The 24,298-nt window shown below is 41.9% G+C and overlaps 1 protein-coding gene across 4 annotated transcripts in view; it reads right to left on the reverse strand.

Annotated features, from left to right (window-relative positions):
• The window catches only part of LOC136286846 (SAM and SH3 domain-containing protein 1-like), a 532,287-nt gene that overhangs the window by 113,243 nt on the left and 394,746 nt on the right, over window positions 1-24,298 (reverse strand). Inside the window, exon 1 of one of the 4 annotated variants that reach the window (XM_066178881.1) lies at window positions 7,578-7,724. The exons of the other annotated variants lie outside the window; for them this stretch is intronic. Coding sequence (XP_066034978.1) covers window positions 7,578-7,673 — 96 coding nt within the window. The 5' untranslated portion in view covers window positions 7,674-7,724. Of the gene's footprint in view, window positions 1-7,577; window positions 7,725-24,298 lie in introns of those variants that run through there. 4 annotated transcript variants of the gene reach the window in all.

Consider the following 24,298-nt stretch of genomic DNA (forward strand, 5'->3'; position numbering starts at 1 on the left):
CAGATCGCACTCAGATTGTGACACGGATATCAGAAACCAGTTCTCCAATTTATTGTATGACTTTCCATTTAAAAGTGTGATTTATCAATCATTATTGTATTATACTCTTAAGCTTGTCCATGCCATTTTCCAGCTACCCTGCTTAAAACTGTTTCCCAGATAGGTTATACAATCCCCACTCTCAATTTCCAGATCTTCATAGGAAACATGCCTCTAAAACTAGTATGTAGCTTAAAAATTCTTATACAGGTATCATTAGAACTTCATGGTTTAAGTATTTTATTATACTAACCTTAGTTCAAATAAACCTGGTACATTATAAGTCTCTGTTTCAAAACAGACAAAACAGGCAGTAGACAAGAAAGTTCTGCTATTACCATAAGCCAGGAAAAATGTTCCTCTTGCCTCAAGATAAAAGCAGAGCCAGCATGCCCACACCTGACCCACAGCAACTGCACAGTGGGGGGAGAAGGCACAGGTAGCTGCTTTTATTTTTAATGCTGTTGTTTTCAATAATGGAAATCTATGTTGTGAACCCTTGTGCCCAAAATGTGTTGTAATTTTTCCCCGCCAATGTGTTGTCTCTTGATGTCAGGCAGAAAGAGTTCATATTTCTTTACCTTATCACACAACTTGTCTACATATTTTTTTATGGAGAACATCTTTTTATAGTAGAAACCTGATTTTTAGACTTGCACATATGAAACCCAGTTTTTTCCTTTTGTCCATTTTCTCATGAAAAACGTGGAATCCAGATCCTTGCAAAGCCACCTCAGCTTCCCTGCAGTCACAACCACCTTCCTCCTCCTCCCACCACTAATAATGCCACCAGACAAAGCAGCAGGTTCATTAGTCATCAGCTGCGTCAAGCAGCCACCAAGAGGAAAATTGTTAGCAGCATTCAATGTTTAAACAGGTATTGTGACAAATCACTTTGCTGGGTCATTACCAAGTAATTCCTATTCCTGCTTGTGTTTCTGAACCTCCTGAAGGCCGAACACTGTGTGTACTCCGTGGCCATTAATACTGTCACAACAGGGTAAGCAGAAAAGAAGGCAGCCCGGGCTGCTGCATGAAGGAAAAGCTACAACCAGAGATTCCAAATGACAAAAGGGTGACCCAGAAAAGTGCAGGAAGCAGGGCTGGGTGCACCAGCACTGAGCACCCTCTCCTCCACGGTGCCACCTCTGAAGGGAAAAAAAATCCTGAAGGAACATAGCCAGGGTCAAAACTGGAACAGTTCAACCTGGGTCTGGAAGGAGAGATTCTGACTCAGACTCCTTTGCCCTGGCCACTATCCATTCCCTCTGTCCCCTGGCCCTGTGCCACATCCAGCAGTGACCCCATGCTCCATTTCTGTGCCCTGGTTCCTCCAACCTGCTTCTGTTTGCAGAGCACTTTATACAATCAGCACTGATTTACACAGACTTCTACACAGCATCAGACTAAGTTAAATTTATCATTACCTACTTCTGTAAAATGTCATTTGCTCTAAGATACACTAAAAATAAGGGGTTTTCACCTGGCTGTAGAAAATGGCAGCCAACATGTGTAGCACAGTGTATTGCATTCCATTTAATAAAAGTCCTTTAAGTGCTCATGTGCAACACCTTTCTTTTTTCCACATCAATTTTCACATTTTCTTTCTGCTTAAAGACTGTCACTCTTTCCATATCCACATAAGGAAGAAGGCATCATTACAGGCAGATTCTAGCAACCTTGTATTCTATTTCACTGCTCTTAAAAACCAGAGAGAGCTTGGTTGACTGACCTTCAAAAGATGAAAAAAATATGAAGAAAAAGAGTATTTCCAAGCTGGTATTCACAGCAAATCAGCAAGAGAAAGAATATGCTTTCAAGAAAGAATGAAGGTGGCACCAGACCCCAAAGCTCTTATCACTCCTCATGGTGTATGGTCTTACGGGGACTAAACTCTCTGATGGAGACATCTGTTTTATGTGCCCTGACATGCAAGAAAAAGCCTAGACCAAAGGTTATCTCTGTGAGCTCTTTCCTCATAAAGGGATTAGCATTGCCAGGCATAACATTTCATGGAAAGGCAAAGGAGATACAACAGGTTAAGTTTAGATTATTAAATTGAATCCAACACCTAAACTGACAGTCAGTCGCACTCTCTCTTTTGACTTCTTTATTTGAAATCAAAATACCCTCCATGGTTTTGTAAAATAGAAAAAATAATTTCTGCTAGTTGGAAAGCAGAGGCCAGGCCTTCTGGGTTTGTCCTGATTGTTGCAAATGGAATATGCTTTAGAAAATGTACTCCAAACAGAAGTAGGAACAAAAATGTTTTGAATCAGAATGTCCCAATGCACTTGAAATTGAGTTAATTACACAGTGCCACAGGCACTTTGCTGACATGTCATCAATAAAAATCAAAAAAACGAGTATACTGCATTTTCAAAAGCACATTCTACCTGAAGCAGCTATTCAGTTGCCTGCACATTTCCACAGAGCTGTGCTGAGCGTCCATGATCTCAGCTGGAGTAGTCTTTTGGTGCCAATCTGACACCAGAAAAAGAGTCACCCAATAAGAAACTGAGAGCGCAACAGAGCAGAGATTTCCATAGCAGGTTAAAGTGATTTAATGAGGGTTAAGGAAGAGCAATCCTGCAAGAAGTCTTTGGCTGGTGTTAGCTGCCACAACTCCTCCTGGCAGTTCTACAACTGCTTTTATCAGCAGGCGATCTACTTCCCTGATCTTTCCAGATATCCAGACTCCCTGGCTCAATATCAAATTCCTCCTCCCAAAGTATGTTAGCCAGTATCCAATTACATGTTATCACAGTAGCATTATCAGCTGGCATCTTTCTTTTGGTTATTTTCTTTATTACTTTGATAAGAAATTCAAATAGTCACTTAAACATAGAGACCAAGATAGATTATATATGTAAATAGTAGGGCTCTTGGTAGCCAAGTGAGCTTTATTATCCTCAAAATACTCTGTTCTCTTCAACTAACATTAGATGGTGGGAAAGGATTGGTTTTCTCTCCGCATAACTGCAAAATACTATTGAAAAAGAATTTTTTTTTTTGCTTCAGCTGTTATAATTGATTCAGTAGTTTGAAACAAGAAACTAGCTACTGCTTTGAAATAAAAAGCTGGAAAAACTTCTAATTCTGTGGCATCTCTGTCAAGTTCTGTTGTATCATTTGTATCTTGGCCATTGAAGACAAAATCTCACACAAATAAGACATTTTCTTCTGTGAAACTCCTGTTCTATTAAAATTGATCAGAGTTTTGCCAGTGACTTCACTAATGTCAGGATTTGACCCAGATATCTCTCTCTCTCTCTCTCTCTCTCTATATATATATATATATATATAAAATATATATATATATATATAAAATATATATATATATACATACACACAAAGGAAGAACTTTGCATAAATAAGAGGGGCACTGGAATGATGTCCCTGTACTAAGGTCAATAGTCCACGTTTTGACAGCACATCTTTGAAAGAATGAAGTTCATGATTTTTAATCCATATTAAAATTTGTTCTCAGATCTCATAACGTACAAACTTTTAGACCTTTAGCAACAAAGAGTTTGCTATGATCACATCAATACATGATTCTATGCCAAAAATATCCCTCTTTATAGCACTGAGTTTTGGCAATGCAGAGAATTTCTTTATTACTACTCACAGTAGTAGTACTTCTCTCTAAAGCCAAAATACACTTCCAACATCCACCATTGCTTTGAAACACTGAAAATTATAATTATCCAATACATTCCAGCATGTGCTTGCTACAGATTAAGCAAAAGCTTTTGGGTATAATTTTGTTATCTAGCAAGCTCTGTTAAGAGCACAAATAGCTTGAGGTGCTTGTACCACAGCTGCGCCTATGGAATATTTCATTAGAAAAGCGTAAAAGGGAAAAGCCACATTTACTTCAGCAAGACCTAGTACAGCTACAGCTGCAAGCATAAACTCAGTATTTATCAAGTGTAGGCCTATTATGTGACTTCAAAGTCCATAAAATATGCTCCTTACAAGCAGCACTTGACAACTATTTGCTTCCCCCTCCAGACCTGGGATCTGTCATCACAGGTTCCTCCTAATGAGGTCCTATTTTAAGGAATGTAACTAGAAATACACAAACAATGAAATACATACTTATCCATATAAATACGGAGAGGGGCTCAATTTTTACTTCAAGTAACTTCAGTACTGAATACCAGCTGGGTATGAAGGAAGCTATGGCCTCTCAGCATCTACAGCAGACACCATCACACTCCTCAACGTTTCCAGCAGGGCCAGTGGGAGGAAGGAACTTTCCCCTCCTGTTCCCCACTGCTCTAACTTCTCAGTATGAGGAGGGAAAAATCAGGCATTTTATCACTCTATGAAAAACATCTTGTTTACCGTAGTGAGAGCAAATTGCTGCAACAGGCTGAACAGAGAGATCGTGCAGTTTCTGTCCCTGGAGGTTTTCAAGAAACAACTAAGGAAAACCCCAGGCAACCTCACCTGACCTCAGAGCTCTCCCTGTTTCAGCTTGAGGTAAGGCTAGATGCTGCCTGAGGTTCTTTCCACCCTGCATCATCCTAGAATCATGGCTTAAGAATGCATTTTTTTATTTCATTCCATCAACAAACTTTTGATGATCACCTTCTTGCTTAATTTCATTCTAGTTTTCTCCTTCCAAGATCCCAGAATCATAGAACGCTGTCTGTTGGAAGTGACCTTAAAGATCATCTAGTTCCAATGCTCCTGCCATAGGCAGGGACAGCTTTCACTAGACCAATTTGCTCAGAGCTCCCCATCCAAGCTGGCCTTAAACACATACAGGAATGGGGCACCCACAACTTTGGGTAATTTGTGCCAGTGCCTAAGTACCCTCACAGTAAAGAATTTCTTCCTAATATCTTACCTAAAACTACCCTCTACTAGTTTAAATCTACCCCCCCATGTCCTATCACTGCACATCCTTGTAAAAAGTCTTCACACTTGTTGAAGGCTCCCTGCAGGTACTAGAAGACTGCAACTAGGTCGCCCTGAACCATCCCCTTCTCCAGGCAGAACAATTCCAATCTCTTAGCCTCTTCTTCACAGGAGAGATGTTCCATCCCTCTGACCACCTTGGCAGCCTTGCTCTGGACTTGCTCTAACAGGTTTATGTCCTTTCCTATATTGGGGACCCCAGAGTTGGATAGAGGACTGCAGGTAGGAGTTTCACAAGAGCGATCTCAGCTCTTTTCTCCTTTCTCCCTCTGCTAATGCATTTCTTTGGTAACTTCCAGGCTGTTGCAGGGCCAACCTGCCCAGAGTATCACTCCACCAACTTTTTCATTTATAGAGCCATCCCCAGTGAATCACTCTGGTATCTACATCTGTGCTACTCAGACAGTTTGAGTCATGAACTGCTACACATCCCAGCAAATGAAGACCCATGCTTTCACATAATTGACAATGCAAAAGAAGTAAGCTGGCTACACAGGCCACTAATGTGGCATCATGGACGACAACTAAGCAGCTATGGCCTCCCATTTGGAAGCCACAACTCCAGTTCACTGCTTGCCTTTTGCAGCACAGGTTTGAAAGAGACAAAGCTCCATGCACCACAAAGTTGAGCAGAACGAGGACAGAGCACTAAGGAAGTTTATACTCAGTTCATATTAGGATCTTATTTTGCTGCCCAAAAGACTAGAAACTCTTTAAAAATCTACATCTGAAGAAAACTGACAGCATGCAGCAAGAAAAGCTTCTGTCTTCCCTCTTACAGGAAACCCAACACAAGGTATCTTTTCATATTTGTAACTGTGTTGCAACACAAAACACTGAAGCAAGACACGCTGATAACACTGGGTGATATTTGCAACTGGTATAAACGCGCAACTTCATAATCACAAGATGATTCCTTTCTGTAAAGCTGACCAACTCTAAGACAAATGATTTTAGCATGATTTTCTTAGAAGACAAATAATAATTAAATAGCTCTGTTTTTCCAGGAAGGAAACTAGCTTGTATGGCCAAAAGAAACCTATTCAAATTATTAGTCGTGTGACAATCAGATCTTTTTCTGCACCGAGCTTCAGCATGCTAGGCTGTTGGTCTGGCCTCCTCAAACACTCCTTCCCAGGCATCCAATAGCACTTTGCTCTTACTAAATGCAGTACTGAAACCTGCCAGGAAAAGAGAGAAAGAGACTGTTCATAAAGTACCAACTCTGTGCTCCATACAAACTGGCAGAACTGACTCTGCTTGCATTCTTAGATTAAAATCATTAACAGTGAAAAAGTGTACACGGTTGGGTGCTACTAAACTGAACATCAAGTCAATGGAGAATTTCTATGAAGAAAAGGAATGAGACAGGTTTTTTAACTTGACTTTGAATATTAACAATATTCTCCATGTGGTAAAAAAAAAAACAGCATAAAATGCTAATTAAATTCTCTGTTCAATTCTATAACATTTCTTCTGCATTAGATACTATGGGTTTACCATTCATTACGTTCCATGGCAGTTTTCCAAACAGTATTTCTCATAATATTCTTGAATGTCTCCTGGTTAAATGTTAACAACAAAAACTAACATGCATCAAGCCTATTCATTTGCTTTTAAAAGGAATAAACAGGCACTCCACTGTTGATTACCACATTCCTGTATCACTGGAAGGCTGCCAGCTCCAGTACGTATATAACGTTAGTATTTGTTTTTTGCTGAGTGGCAGTCCTCTGCGGTAATTATCATCTTGCACCTAAAGTAAATATTATTCTCTCGCTGCAAGTAGAAATAAAGGATTGACTCTTCCTGTATTTTTACTGTTTGCCATCCAGTTCGTCCTGTCGGTACGCGACGTGCCCATTAAACGTAATTCCTTGAGCCCTCGTTACAGGGGCCATCTCTTTTGTCTGTAGCCAGTGAATTACGAGGATTAGTCCCTCCTCTGAAGATCACCGGCGCAGAAACTCCACGGGCCGTAACCGAGCAACTCGTCTCCGAAAAACTACCGGGACTAAGCGCTCCGGAGCCGGCGCCGGGGAGTGCCGCGGGGCACCGGGAGCGCTGCGGGCCGGGCGGCCGTGCCCGGGGGCCCCGGGGCAGCGTCCCCCAGGAGCGGGACTTCGCCCCGAAACGCGTGCGGCGGATGCAAAGGCTGCAGCGACACCGCCTTCAGCCCAAACTGCCCTGAATCGGCGGCACGCCGGGGCAGCGGGGGACAATGAGCCCATTGATCCGGCTGAGCCGGCGCCCCCGGGTGCGTCCCCGCCAGCGGGCAGCCCCTGCGCGGACCCGCTCCTCGGCGGTGCTCGACGCGGCCCTTTCGCCCTTTCCAGCACGACAGCCCAGAGCTCTACTCCAGAACCGCGACGAAGGCGGTCACCGACGCAATCCGTAGCTTTCCCCGTGAAGTTAGTTTTTCTGGGACGAACGCTCCCGCACAGGGCGGGCACGCTCCAACTCGGGCAAACTCCGCAGCAGGTGCCGGGAAGACCGGAGAGCGCTCCGCAGCATCTCCACCCCCCACCCCAACCCCAACCCCCCGTCCCGCGGCTGGTTGTCCCCGCGGCCGCCCCGGTCCCAGACCCCGTCCCCACCGCACTCACCAGAATGCCCATCACGTCCTCCCACAGCTGGGCGAACACCTCCGAGGTGCCGCTCTCCGCCGGGGCGGCGGGGCCGTCCGCCCGCTCCCCCTCCATGCCCCGGCCCGGCCGTCGGATCAACGCCGGCTCCCCGCCGCCGCCGCGGCCGGCCCGCCCCGCCCCGCCATCCTCCCCCGCCCCGCTCCGGCCCGGCCCGCCCCGGGACACCGCGGGACGGCCGCCGCCCCTCAAACTTTCGACCCAGCGACAGAGCGGCCGGCGGTGCCGCTGCGGCCCCAAACCCCTCCTTCCCCGCCCGCCCGTGGGCTCGCCCGGCACATGTGGCCGCCCCAGGGCGGCAACAAAGGGCCCCAGCGCCGCCCCGGCGGCTGCACGCACCCCAGAAGTCAAGAGCCGGTGTCGGGACGCGCGGGATCGCTGGCGTAGCTCTTGTTGTTGCCATCCTCGTTACCCCCGTGCCGGTGCCTTGCCTGACGGTCGGGAGCGGCCAAGTCAACAGCGCTTTCTTAACACCGGGGAAAGACTCTGGGAAGAGGTGTCAGTCGCACGCATTACACGGCGGCAGGGCAAGGGGCACCCTGTTAGTTCAGGTTTGGAGTTTGGGTGCCGGAACCGCATCATTCTCCTGAGGAGCGGTGGTCTATCGCCTATCGCCCCTGGGGAGGGACTGGGAGAACGCTGCCTCCCTTCCGTCTGTGCCTCATGCTCCCTGTACCACCCCCAATCCCCATTAGAGTCGAATTAAATAATTACTAACTACAGAGAGCAGCAGCGATGCACCTGAATTCTACTTGGGAAAGTGCTAAGTGCTCAACCGCACACACTTCTTGGGGAAGGCATATTAAACAACAGTGGCCAAACCCCGCTGCTTGTGGATGGAAAGAGTGGCAGAGATCGGCAGAAGAATGACCTGAAGACCTCTCCACCACTTCACACCTCACTCCCAGCTTCTGCTGTGACCAGCAGCTAGGAAATCCTTTTCTCTTCGTGCTCATTCCTAAGCTTTGAAATGTTTAGATGCTTCTTGAAAAGCTACTGTTTCGAGCTGCCATTTATTGGAAGCACCTGTCTACAAGGGGTGGCGGGGAAAGTGGTGCATTTACTGGGTATGCAGCTGTCGCGCACTGGCCAAGCATTTTGAGAGCTCAAAAAGCTGAGCAGTCAGTAGATCCTCCAACATCCCTGCTTACTGCCAGGCTGTATGTTACATGCCCTGCACCACCCAAACACAACTCAGAGCCTGCCCTAGAACATGTGCTCCCCTCCAGGCTCTCTGTTCAGCCCCAGGGTCTCCTGGCACCAGGGTCCCCTCAGCCCACTCGCCAGCCCTACAGCTGACAAGGCTCCCACTGAGGGCACAGCGCAGGTGACCTGGGAGGGCTGGAGCAACAAATGATAACATTTGCTGTCAGGGCTAAGAATAGTATCTGGAGAATGAATAAAGGCAAAGTCGGGTTATTGCACTCATCTTCTCTCAATATTCTCAGCAATGCTCTTTTTCTGTCCTCAAAGCTAAGATCGTGTATTTTAGTTTGTAGGCTAGCACCAGTGAGAAAAGCTGGCCAAAAAGGTGGCCTTTCTCACCGGCTGCCACACAAAGAAAGGGACAAGACTTTTCTAAGCACTTTGTTACTGCAGCTTTTGCTAGAGTGGTGAACAGCACAAACTGAACCGAGAAAAGGAAGTGGGGCGCAGAGGCAGAAAAACTAAAGGAGAATTATGCTGAGAGAAAGTGGTAAAGAAACCACTGATGACATAGAAATATGCACGATTTTACTGACCCTCCTTTAGGATGCACATGTAGGATACACCCTGTGTAATGCATCTTATTGACTAGTAATGAGAAATAATGAAAAGCCCAAACCAAGTATAAAATCTCTTCTAATTGACCTTTAAATTGTACACAACTATAAGCCTATGAAGTACAATACTAAAGGCGTGTCAGTGAAGTCTTTCAGTACTCTGAGATGGCTTGCATAACTCAAAACTGGTTTAATTAGTCTGGGGTAATTTACTGACTGACCCTCAGAAATTCATGTTGAACCACTTACAGTAGTAATGTCAATCTACTTTAAAATATCTAAACAAGGCACTCTTGATCTCAGGATTTAAGTATTCTGGACTCATCATACACACTATCTTCTGTACTTAGTCTTTTTTATAGATGGAGGCATATTAAGGGAAAAAAAAAAAACCCAACTCTGCAACACAGAGCCTAAACCCCCTCATTGTTGTCTTGGGCGGCAACAGATTAAGATCAAATAGGAGCAAGGGGCAGTACTCCCACTTGTCTGGCCCCTCCCTGACGACCGAGCTCATTGCTCATAGTCAATGATGACTACATCACTTACAGAAGTAAGTTCTGAATAGCCACACTTTTCAGCCTTGCAGTACAGGTAACAGAAACTAGATTATAAACTGTGGTGGTCCCAGAGTTGCTTCCTGAGCCATTATGTCATCCCTTTTGTGGAGGCAGCAGCTTTCATCAGAGGAGAATTATGCATAGCCGTGGCAGTCTTCTCCTCAGCCTTTAATTTGAGACACAGAGCCTTTGATTTCAAGAAAGTGAGATAAGGAAAGAAAGATCTTGCAAAATCACATGACTCCAGGAGCAGTTGCTTTAAAACCAAATGGACATGAGAGAATCAAAACAAACCCATGGCAGTTTACAATAGCTACCATCTTCTGTGGTCTTGAAACTATAATATTTACTCATTTTCAGACATTCATAACATGCCATTTTCACAGGGCATTCAATGAATATGACATGCTAAAATAATTCCCTGCTCTTCCCTCAAGTAGAATCACTCCCTCCTTCTAGATAGGACAGGGTTCCTCTATTTTAATGAAGCCAATGTCCTGCAGAGCTAAATCCCAGGAATATTTTACTAAAATCAGCTGCAACTAGAGTATGGGAGTTTTAGAACAAGCAGGAACTCAGACCTTACAAGGGTTTTGAAGCCCAGCTATGAATGCAGTATTTTGTGTTACAACTGCTACTACAAAATAACAAGTTATTTGAAATTTGGCATGTTAGAATAGTTTTTGTTTGCAGTTTTATCTGTAGCTGCCTAGACGATAATTTGAGCATCTCCAAAAGACTGGTCTGTAAAAGCCTCTTGTGCTGAACCTCTCTACAGCTATTGGAAGAAATAAATCTGGTCAATTTTCTGAGATTTTTGTGACATTTCACAAGAGCTCGGACCAGATGTGTAACATTGGGAACTCTTGAAAAATGGTCATTGTGCACCTTCAGGGCAGCACTAGGCAGCAGGGCAACAATCCTACTATGAATCCCCAGTGTGTTGCACATGCAGTGTGGCTATGAAGCTCCTTGTGGTTGTTCTGCAAATCTCTGAAGAGGAGATGGTACCAATTGACACATGTGGTCAATCAAGACTTGCCGAGTTATGGCAGATGCACTGTGCATATGAGCCTGTCTTCCTATCACTCCATCAGCTACACGTGGATGTAAAGTTAATATAAGTTCCCCACCCACAGGATTAACCAATTTGGAGAGCACTGGTCTGTGTTCAGGAGAGTGTGGACTTTCTTCTAGAGGAACACTCAGAGCAGGATCCTACCTCCAGGTTAAGGTGCCCACAGAGAAGCTCATCCTTCTCCTTTCTTTACTGACGGTTTAGGGAGATGGCCTTCACTAGGACAAATTCTTTCTCTGTGAAAACCAGAAACGTCAAACACAAACCTCCGAGTCATTAAGGCAGTAGATGTCAAACTTTCTGTTCCAAAGCAGTGTGTGCCATCTTACCACAATGTCACGTGTTTCAACAAAATATTTAACAGGGAAAAATTGAAATACGCGTCAAAATAAACTGGAAAAGCCAACATGCACTATCATAACCAGACTATCATAACTGTTGTCACCCACATCAAAGGCATTTAATCCAGGAAATCTACAACCTCGAGCACTTTGATATCAGTTTGAAAGTAGGGTGCAAGAGGGTGGTATCAGGTTGCCTTGGAAAGGGGATTATGCTCCCCAGAGTAAATGGACATCAAACCTCATGGGTTCCTGATAGATGACCTGAGGGAAATGGCTTCCTGCTTAGAGACCTGGCAATTAACTCTGCGTGCATGAACAAAACACGAGGTTTCTCAACATCACTAACAACAGTCTGCCCAGTAGATCAAGTCCAAATCGGAACATCAAAGCCTCAGAGAAATAAATAAGCAAGCCATTGTATGCAGAGAGGCTGCAGGGAAAGAGAGAAATAAAAATTCCAGCTATCTCCTGCAGGTGACCTGCCAAAGCCCTAAAACTCTCAACAGAAGCACATTACAATGGAACACACTATTACCAGTGATTACATCTCCTTTCAGCTCTTTCCCTCTTCCTGCTTGGTGGAGGTCATCAAATTGAAGCACACAAAGTTACCTCACAGTCTTTGACTGGAAATGCAGCTCTTAGTGGTTGAAGGCTCCATCCCATCCACTTATCAAGATCCATCTTGAAACAATTTTATTTCATTCTCCTTGCTACATTTTTTTTCAAAGTCCTTCTGAAATATAATTTCTTTGACCCCCCCCCCCCCCGCCCCGAATTTCATTTTTGAATTATTTTCCTTAAGAACTGTTTAAGCAGTATTATTATTTCTGGTAGCATGGTCCTTTGGAGTAGGGATCAGCCAAAGGGGCCAGCAGCTGCTCTCCAACAGAAAGCAGACACGGCAGTAGCTGCTTCAGAAACTGCTCTCTGCTGTGGGATAGAATGGGGACCCACACATCTGACTCATCAGTCGATCTGACAAACAGGCTATCACTGTCCCAGATCTCCTAGAATGTACATGCACAAACTTTGAGAGAGTACAAGATCCATCCATGATCTATCCATTTTCACATCAGACTTCTATATACTCCAAAAGGATCAAATTTCAGCACCCCCTGACAGTTAGACAACTACAGAAAATAAAATGTTCCTGATTTTAGAAGCAATACAGACAGTACTTATGCAATGACTTTAAAATGGACAGTATTTAGATCATATACTGTATGCTGTATGGTCAGAAATCATTATTTATTCTTTTAGAATATTCTTTAGAGGTTTAGCTGTCAGCTCCCAGTCTTACCGTAGCCTCATGACTAGAGTAGCACATCCCAGTGAGAGCAGCACACTAATATACCCAGCACTAACCAGATGGAGTTAAGTCTGTTTAATTCTATCAGTAGAAAGCAGTTAGGAACTACTAATTGCTTTATTCTGATAAAAGTCTGAACTGCACATTACACCCGATCTATCATTCCCCCAGATATCAGTACTTTACTAGATTAAAAAATTAGAAGGTGGGAGAGACATACACCCAGGGAAATTATTCCTGTAGTCTTAATATTTTGGGCTAGCACCACACTAAGTAGACACAGAAGTACTGTGAAGCTTGTCAGAGTTCATTTAAAATACAGTAGCTGTGACTTTATATGACAAATCATATAAGGAAAAGAAATCTAAACACAGCAAGCATCACAGCCCTCCTGGAAGGATATCTTTTGACTCATAAGGAGAGAGGAAAGGTTCACATCCTTCCCTTCCTGCCCACAGATATGCTCCACAGAGGCCTCTCATATCCTGCCCAGGTCCCCAGTCTGTCACGGAGCACAGCATCACATTTCTTGACTGGGAGGCAGTAGCACTAGCTCAGCCAGTGGAGGTGCTCTGGGAGCTGGAGCCTAACTGGTGAGGAACACATATCCCGAGGGAAACCACAGCCATGATCCTGCTTAGGTGTACATCAAACCGCTCCAGAAGTGCCCGCAGATCAGGACTCCAACTGCTTCTCACAACGTCAGGCACTGTCTGGAGATTTTCCAGAAATTACTAAGACTTGTTCTTTGTGTTACTTCTGCCTTCTCCACCTAAACTCAGCATCCCCTCTTCTCTACCAGCACAGCAAAGCCAGTTTTGATGTGTTGTTTCTTTCTAGTCAACGTTGAAATAGTTAGCATTCACTTTTTTTCTTAGCTTTCTGCAGCAGTTCTTACAAAATATTTTCTAAACCTTAATTAATTTTCAGAAAGGAGTTCAGCATCCTTTGAGATACCTAGGGGTAGTCTCTGCACTTCACTCACAGGAGGTTGCTCAACAGATTGAATTGCTTTCGTAAGCAGCTGCTGGAAGGGATGCACACAAATCTTTTTTGCAAGAGACTTACAAAGGCCATAGAGACACCAGTATTTAGCTCAGGGTCCTTTGGCTGCTCTTCTCCCAAATAAATTTAGAACTGTGGAAATAAAGAAAGTGGAAAGCTAGCCTCAAAACTGGGAATAGAACTTCAGCCTGTCCTTTTTCCAAATGCGGTGTCCTTTGATTCCTTTGTAGAAACTCTTGGTAAATTACTAATGAAAACGAGTCTGATGATCTCATCCTAAACCACATCATAAAAGTGGCATAAGGTACAACTCAGTAGTGTGTTGTTACTGTGTGTTTCAGAGATGCTCAGTGCTGATGTAAACATCACTCCCAAGTTAGCTGTGGTAAGATGAGCATCAACAGAGACGATCAACCTCACAATGTGACAACAATATTACTACTCACTTTGTGACCAGCACAAATTTTTAAGATAAAAATGTATGCACCTCAGAGATGATGCTTATTGCATTTCCCTTTGAAATGGAAACAAACATTTTTTAAAGTGATACTTCTTGGAAAAAGAAACCCAAGAGCTTTCATTAATTTCAGTTTCATTAATTGTACCTTTGCAAAAGCAACCAAGCCAGAAATGCAAATGTATATCTTTAAGAAAAAAAAAAAAAGTTTTCTGCTGGTTACAGAGATAAAACTTTACAGATGTGCCCTTAACAAATATTATTACAACAAAGTACATGTGACCCAAACATGTCAACTGTAGACAGCTGGAAAAAAAAGAGGAAGAATTGCTTAGCTTCTCATTCAGAACTGATTGCTTCCATCCAAAAGTCACCTCCTTCACAATTCACCTAATACCCATTCCCCAATTTACCAATTAAATGCTGCCCCAAAACATAGGAGAACAAAGATTTTTCCTCCTGTGTTTCTGTGAAAGTTAATACATTCCCTGTCCCTCACCCTCATCTGAACCAACAGAGAACAGACCCTACCAAAGCCTGACTTTCAGTCCCATAAGGATTCAAAACTGAGCTTAGCCTTTGCACTCTTTAAGCTTATGTTGGAAGTGACATAAATATATTGGCAGCGAAGGAGTAGGTAGGTCTAGTTAATTTAGAAGCTGACCAAAGAAACCTGCCTGATGCTCTCAGCTAGGCACAGGTGATGAGATGTGATAATTCGATGTTTGCTTGTGTATCATGTCAGCCTGATGTCAATTCTCCCTCCTGCAGCCACTGGAGAATAATGTACTGTCTTCAACCTCTTCTTTCAGATCAGTTTCTCTTGGAGTAATTCCTGCTCCATCACCAGAGCTTCTCCTGTTGCTTCCATCTCTAGAAACAGCTCTCATCAGCTCTCTTCCCTCACTTTCCAAACAGCTGCCGCATCTTTCCTTTTAAATGCTTTCTGCCCATTCTCCAAAGCACCACCTCTGACTAAAACATGGGTGTCCTCCCCATGTCAGAGCTGAGCCCCTGGCTGACTCTGTGCCATGCAGCAAGCCCAGATATGTACATAAAGAGAGAGTTTATAGAAAAACAAATGGCAGTTGAGCAGCAAACAGGAAAGCAGTTGTGTTGCAATTTCTGTTGTAATGATTAGTGTTCAAAAATCCCAGATGTCAGGCACCTGAATATTACACTTGCATTTAAATATAATGAAATTATAAAAGTAAGACTTTTGGAGTGCTTCAGTTTCAATTGTCTAAGTCATTAGGGTGCACTTAGGTCACATCTTCATCCTTTTATTGAAAAATAAAACCAGGAATTTACATTTCCATTATTTAAAAAACAGCAGCAAACTGAAGTTTTTACATCACTGGCTGCAGGTGCTAGGATGTTAAATAAATCATCAAGTCGGTGATGAAATCTGGAGCATTCACAAAACTCTGACAATGTAGTCAAGATGATAAGTATTCATTTCAGCTGTGGCTGTAAACACAGCTATGAGCTTGATTCACAGAGTCTGTGCTCCTCTAGAGAAGCCTTATTCTTCACTGCCCAGCAAGCTGTACCATCAATCACTCTGGACTCTCTCTCAAATCAGAGTTTCAAATTGCCATGGAAAAGTATAATAAAACCTGCTTTGCACTCACTAACAAGAGTTATGAAAGAAGTGGAGAATCATATCCAATCTGTACATTTCATTTTTCCTATATTGTTAATGGCATGTTTCACTTCATAAAACTCCATTGAATACTAGAGAAAAGAGAGAAACATCTCTCTATGAGCAGGCCCACACTGCACTTCATGTCCATAAATTCATTGAAGGGGCACGAGACACTTATTACTTCTGCAACACAGCGAGGAGGGGGAGTAATTCCAAGGAGCAGCTGCTTCCAGTTAGGGTAGCTCAGCTGGAAAGGAGAGGTGCCTGTCAAAGTAATTAAAATGAGAAGAAGCCATCTATCTGAGACTCCAGCTTTTAAGCACTGGCCAACCCCCTCCTAAAATGTAATTAAAAAAAAAAAAAAAAAAGACAAGTGAAAACAGGCTTCAGGATTACTGAAAACATATCTCCAAGCTATTCTCTCAATAAATATTTTGGGAAGTTCATGAACAGAAGGGTTATTGTGACTGTGGTGGTGTGAGTGGGAGGAATTAACCCTCCACAACTCAACCAACTGCATCAATGATGATAAAACAGCCCTTGAGGGCAGTGAGCTTACTGCATTGGCTCCATGTTGATGAAGTTTTACAGGGAAAATTTTTTGTTTAAGTATATGTAAAGTAGGCTGGTAGCTCTAGTTCTCAGAAAAAAAAAAAGAATTTTCATTTGTGAGGATTTAATAATTAGGCAATTCTGTTTTACAAGGCCAAATATGCTGCTTCAATACCATGTGTATCCTGTAGCAACATATGACTAACAAAAAGTATTTGAGACTTGGGTTTTTGAAAATTACTAATACACTTGATCCCAGCAGTGCATCACACGTTCCTTTTGACTTCTGTGGGAAGATGTGATTTGTGGGAATAAATTTCAACAAGCAACTGTTGCTTGGGTAGATGAAGGTTAAAGGGACTGGAAAGGATGCAGCTATTATCTGAAAGCATGAAGGGTGTGTAAACACCATGGGGAAAGCCAGATTGCAGACGAAAGCTCAAGAGGGTGTAACTCAGGGCAATGAGATAAATGTATGTGTTTTTAAGCCCTGAAATACTGGCTCATAAAACTATGACATTATTTGTGTATACAAACTGGTCATTTTGATCATTGCTGTGTGTCACTGAGGACAGAATATGTGAAAGGGAATTAAAAGGAATGAAAAAAAATTTGCTATATTAGTGTGGGGAATATAAGAGAGAGCAGCAGTAACCCTATGTCTTAGGGACAAGCCATGTGACCTTATGGATTCACTGTATATTTGCTGTCCCTACGCAGGGATTGGCGGTGAGCCTGCAAGGCTTTGGGCTAGATACATTCCATGACTTAATTTCACATGACTTGCAGCTCCATGAATTATTTTGGGTGGTTTTAATAGATGATTGTAAGGGGTATGCTATCTGAGCAATTGCTTGGGAGTCTGAAAAGCCTGTGTGGCCCTGAGATTTCCCATGGTAACACATGAGGCATTCAGGGAATACATAAGCACACAGTAAGATGTCAGCAAGGTATTAGGTCTCACGTAGACAATTTTCATTACTTACCAAATTTCAGGGGCTTATATAGAGATCTAAAACTCCTAGAGATAAAAAATATTATATTCTTTTATATTATTTATTTATTATGTGTGTATATGCAAATTTCATGTGCAGACAGATCTAAGAAAAGATTGCCTTTTGACTTGTCAAAAGGACAAATTCCTTATTTCCTAAAAGCTTTCTCCAAGTGTTGTGATACCTTTTTAACTCCTACATTTTCCAAACACATACTAATAGATATGGACGTCTTATGAATAGAAAGGAAATATAATTCTCCTCTTGGATAGTTACTTAAATCCGTTTTCAGTGTACAAAACATGATTTAAACATATGCTTTCTATTGCCTGTACTTGTCTAGCTAGTGTTTATGTTTATCTCCAAACAGAAAGCAATTCAAACTATCCCCAAACATGCACAATATTATCCTGATCTGTAAATAGATTTCAGCAAGGGAGAAACAGGTTTTAAATATTTTAGCACCCATTTCTCAAAGAAGTGTGTATGTACACAGGTAACAGAGGTTGAACAGCTGGATTATTTTATACAGATGCATGAGAAAGGACTGTAAAAGGCTTCAGGTATGACACAAAATTCAGGGCAGTTTCAAAGGGCTAAATAGTATAACAGTACTTATTGAGCCTGGTGGTTTCAAATGAGCTTAACCTGCTCATTTTCATCCAAGAATGCCCAGGCTTGGCTTCAAGATACAAGGATTTTGGCGGTAATAATGACTGCTGTCTCCATCTCTCCTTCTCACTCCTGTGCCACAGTAATTACAAATGAGGGCTGATGAAGAAGAGAGTTCAAGAGGGCTAAGGGAGGGCAAGCACGGGGCTAGAAAGGCACACAAATGAGTTATATAATGTTTCTTTTTCTACCCTATTATCCTGTCAGGGTTTTAAACAGCCAAATAGATTCGACAATAATTAATTTTGTCAAATCAATCTAATTTCCTACTTTGGAGGATAATTGGTAGTGGATAAGAAGTAGCAGCAGCTGGAATACATATTGAATTTAATAAGGTTTCTACCTTACTCAACACAGCTGATACCATTATAAGGTGGTACACAAGTGGTTGAAAGAAACACTTTCAGAGATTAGTTTTCAGTGGTTGGCACCAAAGGGAAAAAATATATTGAGTGAGGTTTTGCAGGGATCTGTTTTTCAATATTTTAATTAACAGACTATCCAGTAAAATAGAGAATATGCTCATTAAATTTAGAGACGACAGACAGCTCAGAGTGCTTGAAAATAGCTCCTGAACATGCATCAAAAGAAGTCATCTTGCTGCAGAAGAGCAAGTTTCATAGGAGGACATACCCAGTAGGATACAGAACCATGTGCAAGACGTGATCTGTACACTGCTCACCAAGCCCAAGCCATCAGCTGGAGTTCTGGGTTGTGTTTTGATTGATCCAGCATGCTCTAGATGTAAAGACTGTCATGGACTAATGAGAGAAAATGTAGAAGACAACTAAATAAATGAGATGTTTACAAGCAGAGATTGAAAGAATGAGGCAAGACAAAAGAAGATTGCCAGAGAATAGGATAATAATTTTCAAATATGTAAAACCTTTGCTTCACTAAGAAAAACAAACTTCTCTATCTGTTGGGGATAGGGCAAGAATGAACAGGTTTAACTGCAGCTGGGGCAATGTTTAATTCAGTTAAACACTAGAAAAAGCTTTCAAACTGCAAGGTTCATAAAAGTAATGGAATTGATTGCCTGGGGTCAGTGTGGTGCCTTCATCACTGTCTAACCTGTTCTTGAGAGCCTCACAACATCCCATTATTTTGGTACAACGGATTCCGCTCTGGGGCTTGGAGTTGGCTACATTACCTCTTAAGATTTCACCGGTCTATTTTTTTTTAATAAATACCTTTTGTATTTTAATTTTTTAAAACCAGACTGTGAAAGCCCTTTGCACAGCAGCCAGCACTTACTCCAAAGGATGTCTGAACGGCACTCATGCCAAATACAACGCTGCAAGTTAGAATTAGAGTTTACAGGTATTAAGGAAACCACAAAGAGTATTGAAATGCTTTGCGTGCCAGTGCCACAGAAACAGCCATTGTCACCTGGAGAACTGGAGAATTTTTATACAGGCTATTTGTAAATCCTATGATTTTGCTATTGAAGATCTATCCCAGAGCTTGCAACCACCTGGCCTGCTTTTAATATTAACACTTGAACAAGATGTTTGAGTGGCTGTGGCAGCATGTAACTGATATGACTGAGGATGGCAGTTGCCAGAGGCACAGGCTGCTGCACAAGGAAGCCAAGAATCTCAAACTCAACATGCTTCATAAGAATAATTCTAAAAATTACAGCTGCTCATGGGCAAGGGGTTTGTTTGTTCATTTATACTCCAACTGAAATGCACTAAATACTTGTTTGGATATTCCTACCCCTCTTGGTCATATCCAGTGACAATAACTATTAATTACAGCTACCTTTCTGAAAGTGAAATCATCATCTGCTTTCTCCAAAGAGGCAATTGCTGGGGAAACATATGTATCTTTCAGGATTTAAATGCTGGAAGTGCACTGCAAATGTCCTTTCTAGTGTAAACCAGACCTACCAGGGAGTGTACAACCTTCAGGAGAATTTACACTTGAAACAATTATTTGTTTTTAGTATGAGACATATGTATGTGTAAGAACTGAGCATGACGGTGGCATGCCAAGATTAGCAGAAATAATTGTGACTTTTTTTCTTCTCTGAGATCATCTCACCCACCAGCCTTTTGGAAATAAGACCATTCTGGAACCCCAAAACTGGACATTTGCAAAATCCCTTCCTTGGGAGTGTGAAATGGGAAGACGGCATGGAGGGATGTGAGCATTCACCCATCTCCAGAGATGGAATTTCACAGACATCTTTGTGTTTTTTACACATACGCAATTACGTCTGTCATTATGGGATTTCACAGACAGTGCTGCTATTTATATTAAAATGCATGCACACAATAACATCTGTGGCTCTACCTAATACAATGTATGGCAGCCAAGTCAACAGCAAGTGACCAACCTGCCGAAATGGCAAATTCAGCACCAAGAAGGGGTATGAATTGCCAAGAGGTTTCACAGGCCAGTCAGTGAGTTACCGCTCTCACTCTTGATCCGGCAGTGAGTTAAACAAGCTGCTGCTGAGGAAAAGAGTGCTATAACTCCTTGCCCTACACTCTCCAAGGCAGGATGTATGGAGAGTGTATGTAACATTCTGTCAATTACATACAACAGTAAAATGGCATCCCATCTGCTCTACAAATGTCAAAGAGTTTCTTGGCACCTGTCTGGGGAAGATAAAAAACCCCAAACAGAAAAGAGCAAGAGTTTACCACAGATTTAAATACTCCTCTGAAACAAAGGCCTCTTTGTGCTAGAGCTTTCTGCAGCAAAAATACCTTGGAAAAGTTTGGGATTTTTTTTTTTTAGTAGTATTTTATATCAGAAGGTGAAAAAAGAGAAACCCTTTCCACACTTTTACCATACCACAAAAGTCAGAGTCAGTTTTGTTATAATTTTAAAGGTGCAAAAACTATAGCTAAAGACTCCACTGATGAGAAAACACTCCCTCCCCTCAAATACAAATTTTGAAAGAAGAATTAAGTTGACAACTTACATTTTATGTATCTCATTTTCCTGCCAGAAGGGTCTAAACACATTTGTAGTAAATTTTAAATTTGCATATTGCAAAAGGTAAAATGCCAATCGTAATTCACCACTCATTTCCCAGGAAACAGGAGCAGTGCAAAGGAGCAGCAAGAAGTTTTCTTTCTCCTTTACTATCCAGGCAGGGTTCTCCCTGTTGCACTGAACAGACACAAATCCCAGCACTCCCTTCCTGCAGCCTCTCAACATTAGCTGTTTATGCTTGCTTTAAAATGTCTGAAAACTAATGAAATTTGCACAAACCAGAAAATTAATGTTGACAGGGATACAAAATTATGACCAAGGCTTCTGAAAAGAGCTTTTCTTCCCCTTCGTATGACTATCTTCTCAGTTAAAAACCGAACTCAATATAAAACCATCAGTGGTTGGACTTTATCATAGCTGAAAATTAATTTGGCAGCTGTAAAAAGGAGTTCCCTTTTTTCAAAGCAACTTCCCCAAATTGCTACGATGCCAGCCACCCAGAAGTCAAGATATAATTCTTGCAGTAATAATGAGTGACAATGTTACCAAAATTAGAATTACTGAAGTGAGAGGAACATATGAAGTAAAATGGGAGATTTTGTCTACACATAAAGTTCTGGAAAATCTAGAAATAAATAGTTCAGGAATAAATACAGAAGTAGGAAATTAGAAGTAGTGGGACTATGATGAAATTTTTTTGTGACAAATGTTTGCCCAAATAGATTTCCTATGTTGTTTCACTTTCTAAGATGTTTTGGTACCTCTTCTAACATGTGTACCTCTACTCACATGTGTTTATTAGTGTTTATTACAGAAGCGTTACCTGAACAAATCTGTCATATTGTACTAAACATTGCTTATAAATTAAAAGCATTTTTACTCTACATCTGAGTCAGAAATAGAGAGTAAAGATGCACGAAGTTAAATGCAATGAGCAATACAAAATAAGTAATTGAGCCAAAAAGGAAATCAGAGTCTTCCAAAGTTGTGGTCCAGGGCACTGCCAACTGGACCAGGCTGTCTGTACTCCATGTGCTGTAAATAATCATGCACCAGTACAGCTGCACATCACATGCTCCATGACTCTAGGAAAGCAAAGATATTTTAGGAAATTATCCATTTTCCTGTACAACTTTTATACAATGAATTATGAGAGAAACAAACCTGCTAAAAAAATTACAGCAACAGGAGAAAATAAGAAAGGAGAAAGGAGACTCTCTTGTAAATGCGAAGGGGAAATGCTCTGTAAGAAAGTCCCAAATCATGTAAAGACATGGAAGCACTTGCTAAAAAGTAATAACTCTGTACTATAAAGTGCATGCAAAATGCAGAGTTTCAGAAGAAACTGAAACATCAAATATTTTTAAAGTATTTTTGCAAGGAAACTTGATACATTAGAACTAAAAGTATTACAGTTGGGAGAATTTTATCAGCACCATGATCACTGCGGAGGGTAGCATAGGGACAGACAGTTATATTTCAACTGTATTTTCCATGTAAAATTATACTAATGATAATTAGAGAAGCAGTGGATACTACATCATAAGGACCCATGGTCGTCATTTACTAACACTGTACTAAAGATGAACAATTACAGCGTATTTAACTACAACTGCACTAACCTAGGTTTATATGATTTACAGTGATATCTCTTCATTTCAGGCTCTCACATCTTTCTAATTTCATGTTCCCCCCAATGAAAACTATATGGCAATTTGGTGAAAGGAGGGAATGAGAAATGAGATGTTTAGAATAATCTAGATCCTGAAGGCCTTTCTGGATCAACATCAATGGAGTAAACTGACTGCTTTTGAAACCTCTGCTGCTAATCTTGCTTCCTCTTGTTTACTAGCAGCAATGCAGGTAACAAACCCCGTGAATTCACCACTAATTTGTAACAGATTGTATCTGAAGCTGTGGTTTTCTGCTTGTGGTTCATGGACTTCTGAGACCTTACTAAGCGTCTTAATGAAGTCCTTATAAAGTCATTAAGAAAATTTCTTAAGTTTTTAATAGTCTTAAATTCACCAGACTGATTTGCATCTGTGCCTAAACATCTTCAGGAGTACAGAAAAGCTGCAAATCGACTTTTGCTGTTGAGAGTCTGAAACTAACTAGAAAAGTTAGGTGTCAGATCAATGGTTAAACGTGCAGGGAATGCCATTTAACAATAAGTACTAATGGTAGCCACAGCTAATCTGTAGAAATTGTTGCAAGCAAAAAGTATGTGGGATAATTGCTTATTCTGGGTCAGTTTAGTAATCAGTTCTCATGGCAAAGTCCAAGGAGTCAGGTGACTAAGTAGCACAGAGGCTCTTAAATGCACGTACACTGCACTAAACTGCACCACCTTTAAAATAAGGAGGAAGGAGCAATTAAGTGGTGGAAGTGGCTACAGTATTTTCAAGGAAATGACAAACCTTTTAAGACATCACAAGATTTTTCTCCCAAGTTTTTTTTTTTTTTTTTTTTTTTTTTTAATTATTTAGAAGTTTGTTTCCCTTGGTGAGGATCATGATTTTCTTCCCTTGCTGTTGTTTGCACTTCAATTTATCAGGAGGCCAGGCATGCCCTACCTGTGTGGGAAGTGATCCTGCTCCTCTCGAGGTGCTCAGGCACCTCAGTGACCTCCTGCCATCCAGAGTTCTGGTCTCTTTCAGGAAGGATGGAAAGCTTCTCTTACTTCAAAAAATGGAACAGGAAATGCCCCCCCCCCCCCTTGTGGTTTCCTAGAAAAAGTGGGACAAATTTGGACAACAATTGGGCTAAGCAAGAAGGTGCAGGGGCGGCCTCAGCTTTGCCTTAGACTCTACCAACTCGAGTAAAACACCAGGCAGAGAGGGGCACACATGGACATGTGGGGACACATGCACATGGATGTGATGGGGCTGCACGCACAGGCTCTGCAGAGGACACTGCCACGAATGCTTTGACTTCTTTGATCACAGAATAATGGCTTCACGACAGATTCCCCACTATTCTGCTGTTATCCATCTAGTGAAGAAAGACAGAAAGCAACAAAGCGAACTAAATTCTCCCCTCTCAACTAAAGAAATGCAGACTAACAGTCAAAACCCAGGGAAGTGATGGAAAAAGGAAAAAAAAGGGCACAAACTATGAAGAGGGGAAGAGGGGAAAAGAGATACTGGAGTTCACTGTAAGGCCACAAAAGGGACAAGAACAAACAGCAAACTCTGGCCATCATATTAAAAGCCTGTGTGCTAATAAAATAGCCATCAAGAATAAACCAGGAGGAACCAGATATCTTATTGTTAAAAAAAGTAGGAGATTTAACTGGCACAACAGAAACTTTCTTGGAATTCACACAACTGAAGTACTAATGT

The sequence above is a fragment of the Chamaea fasciata genome, unplaced genomic scaffold (genome assembly GCF_029207755.1).
Source record: "Chamaea fasciata isolate MVZ Bird 193981 ecotype frontalis unplaced genomic scaffold, bChaFas1.0.hap1 SCAF_3, whole genome shotgun sequence".
NCBI lineage: Eukaryota > Metazoa > Chordata > Aves > Passeriformes > Sylviidae > Chamaea > Chamaea fasciata.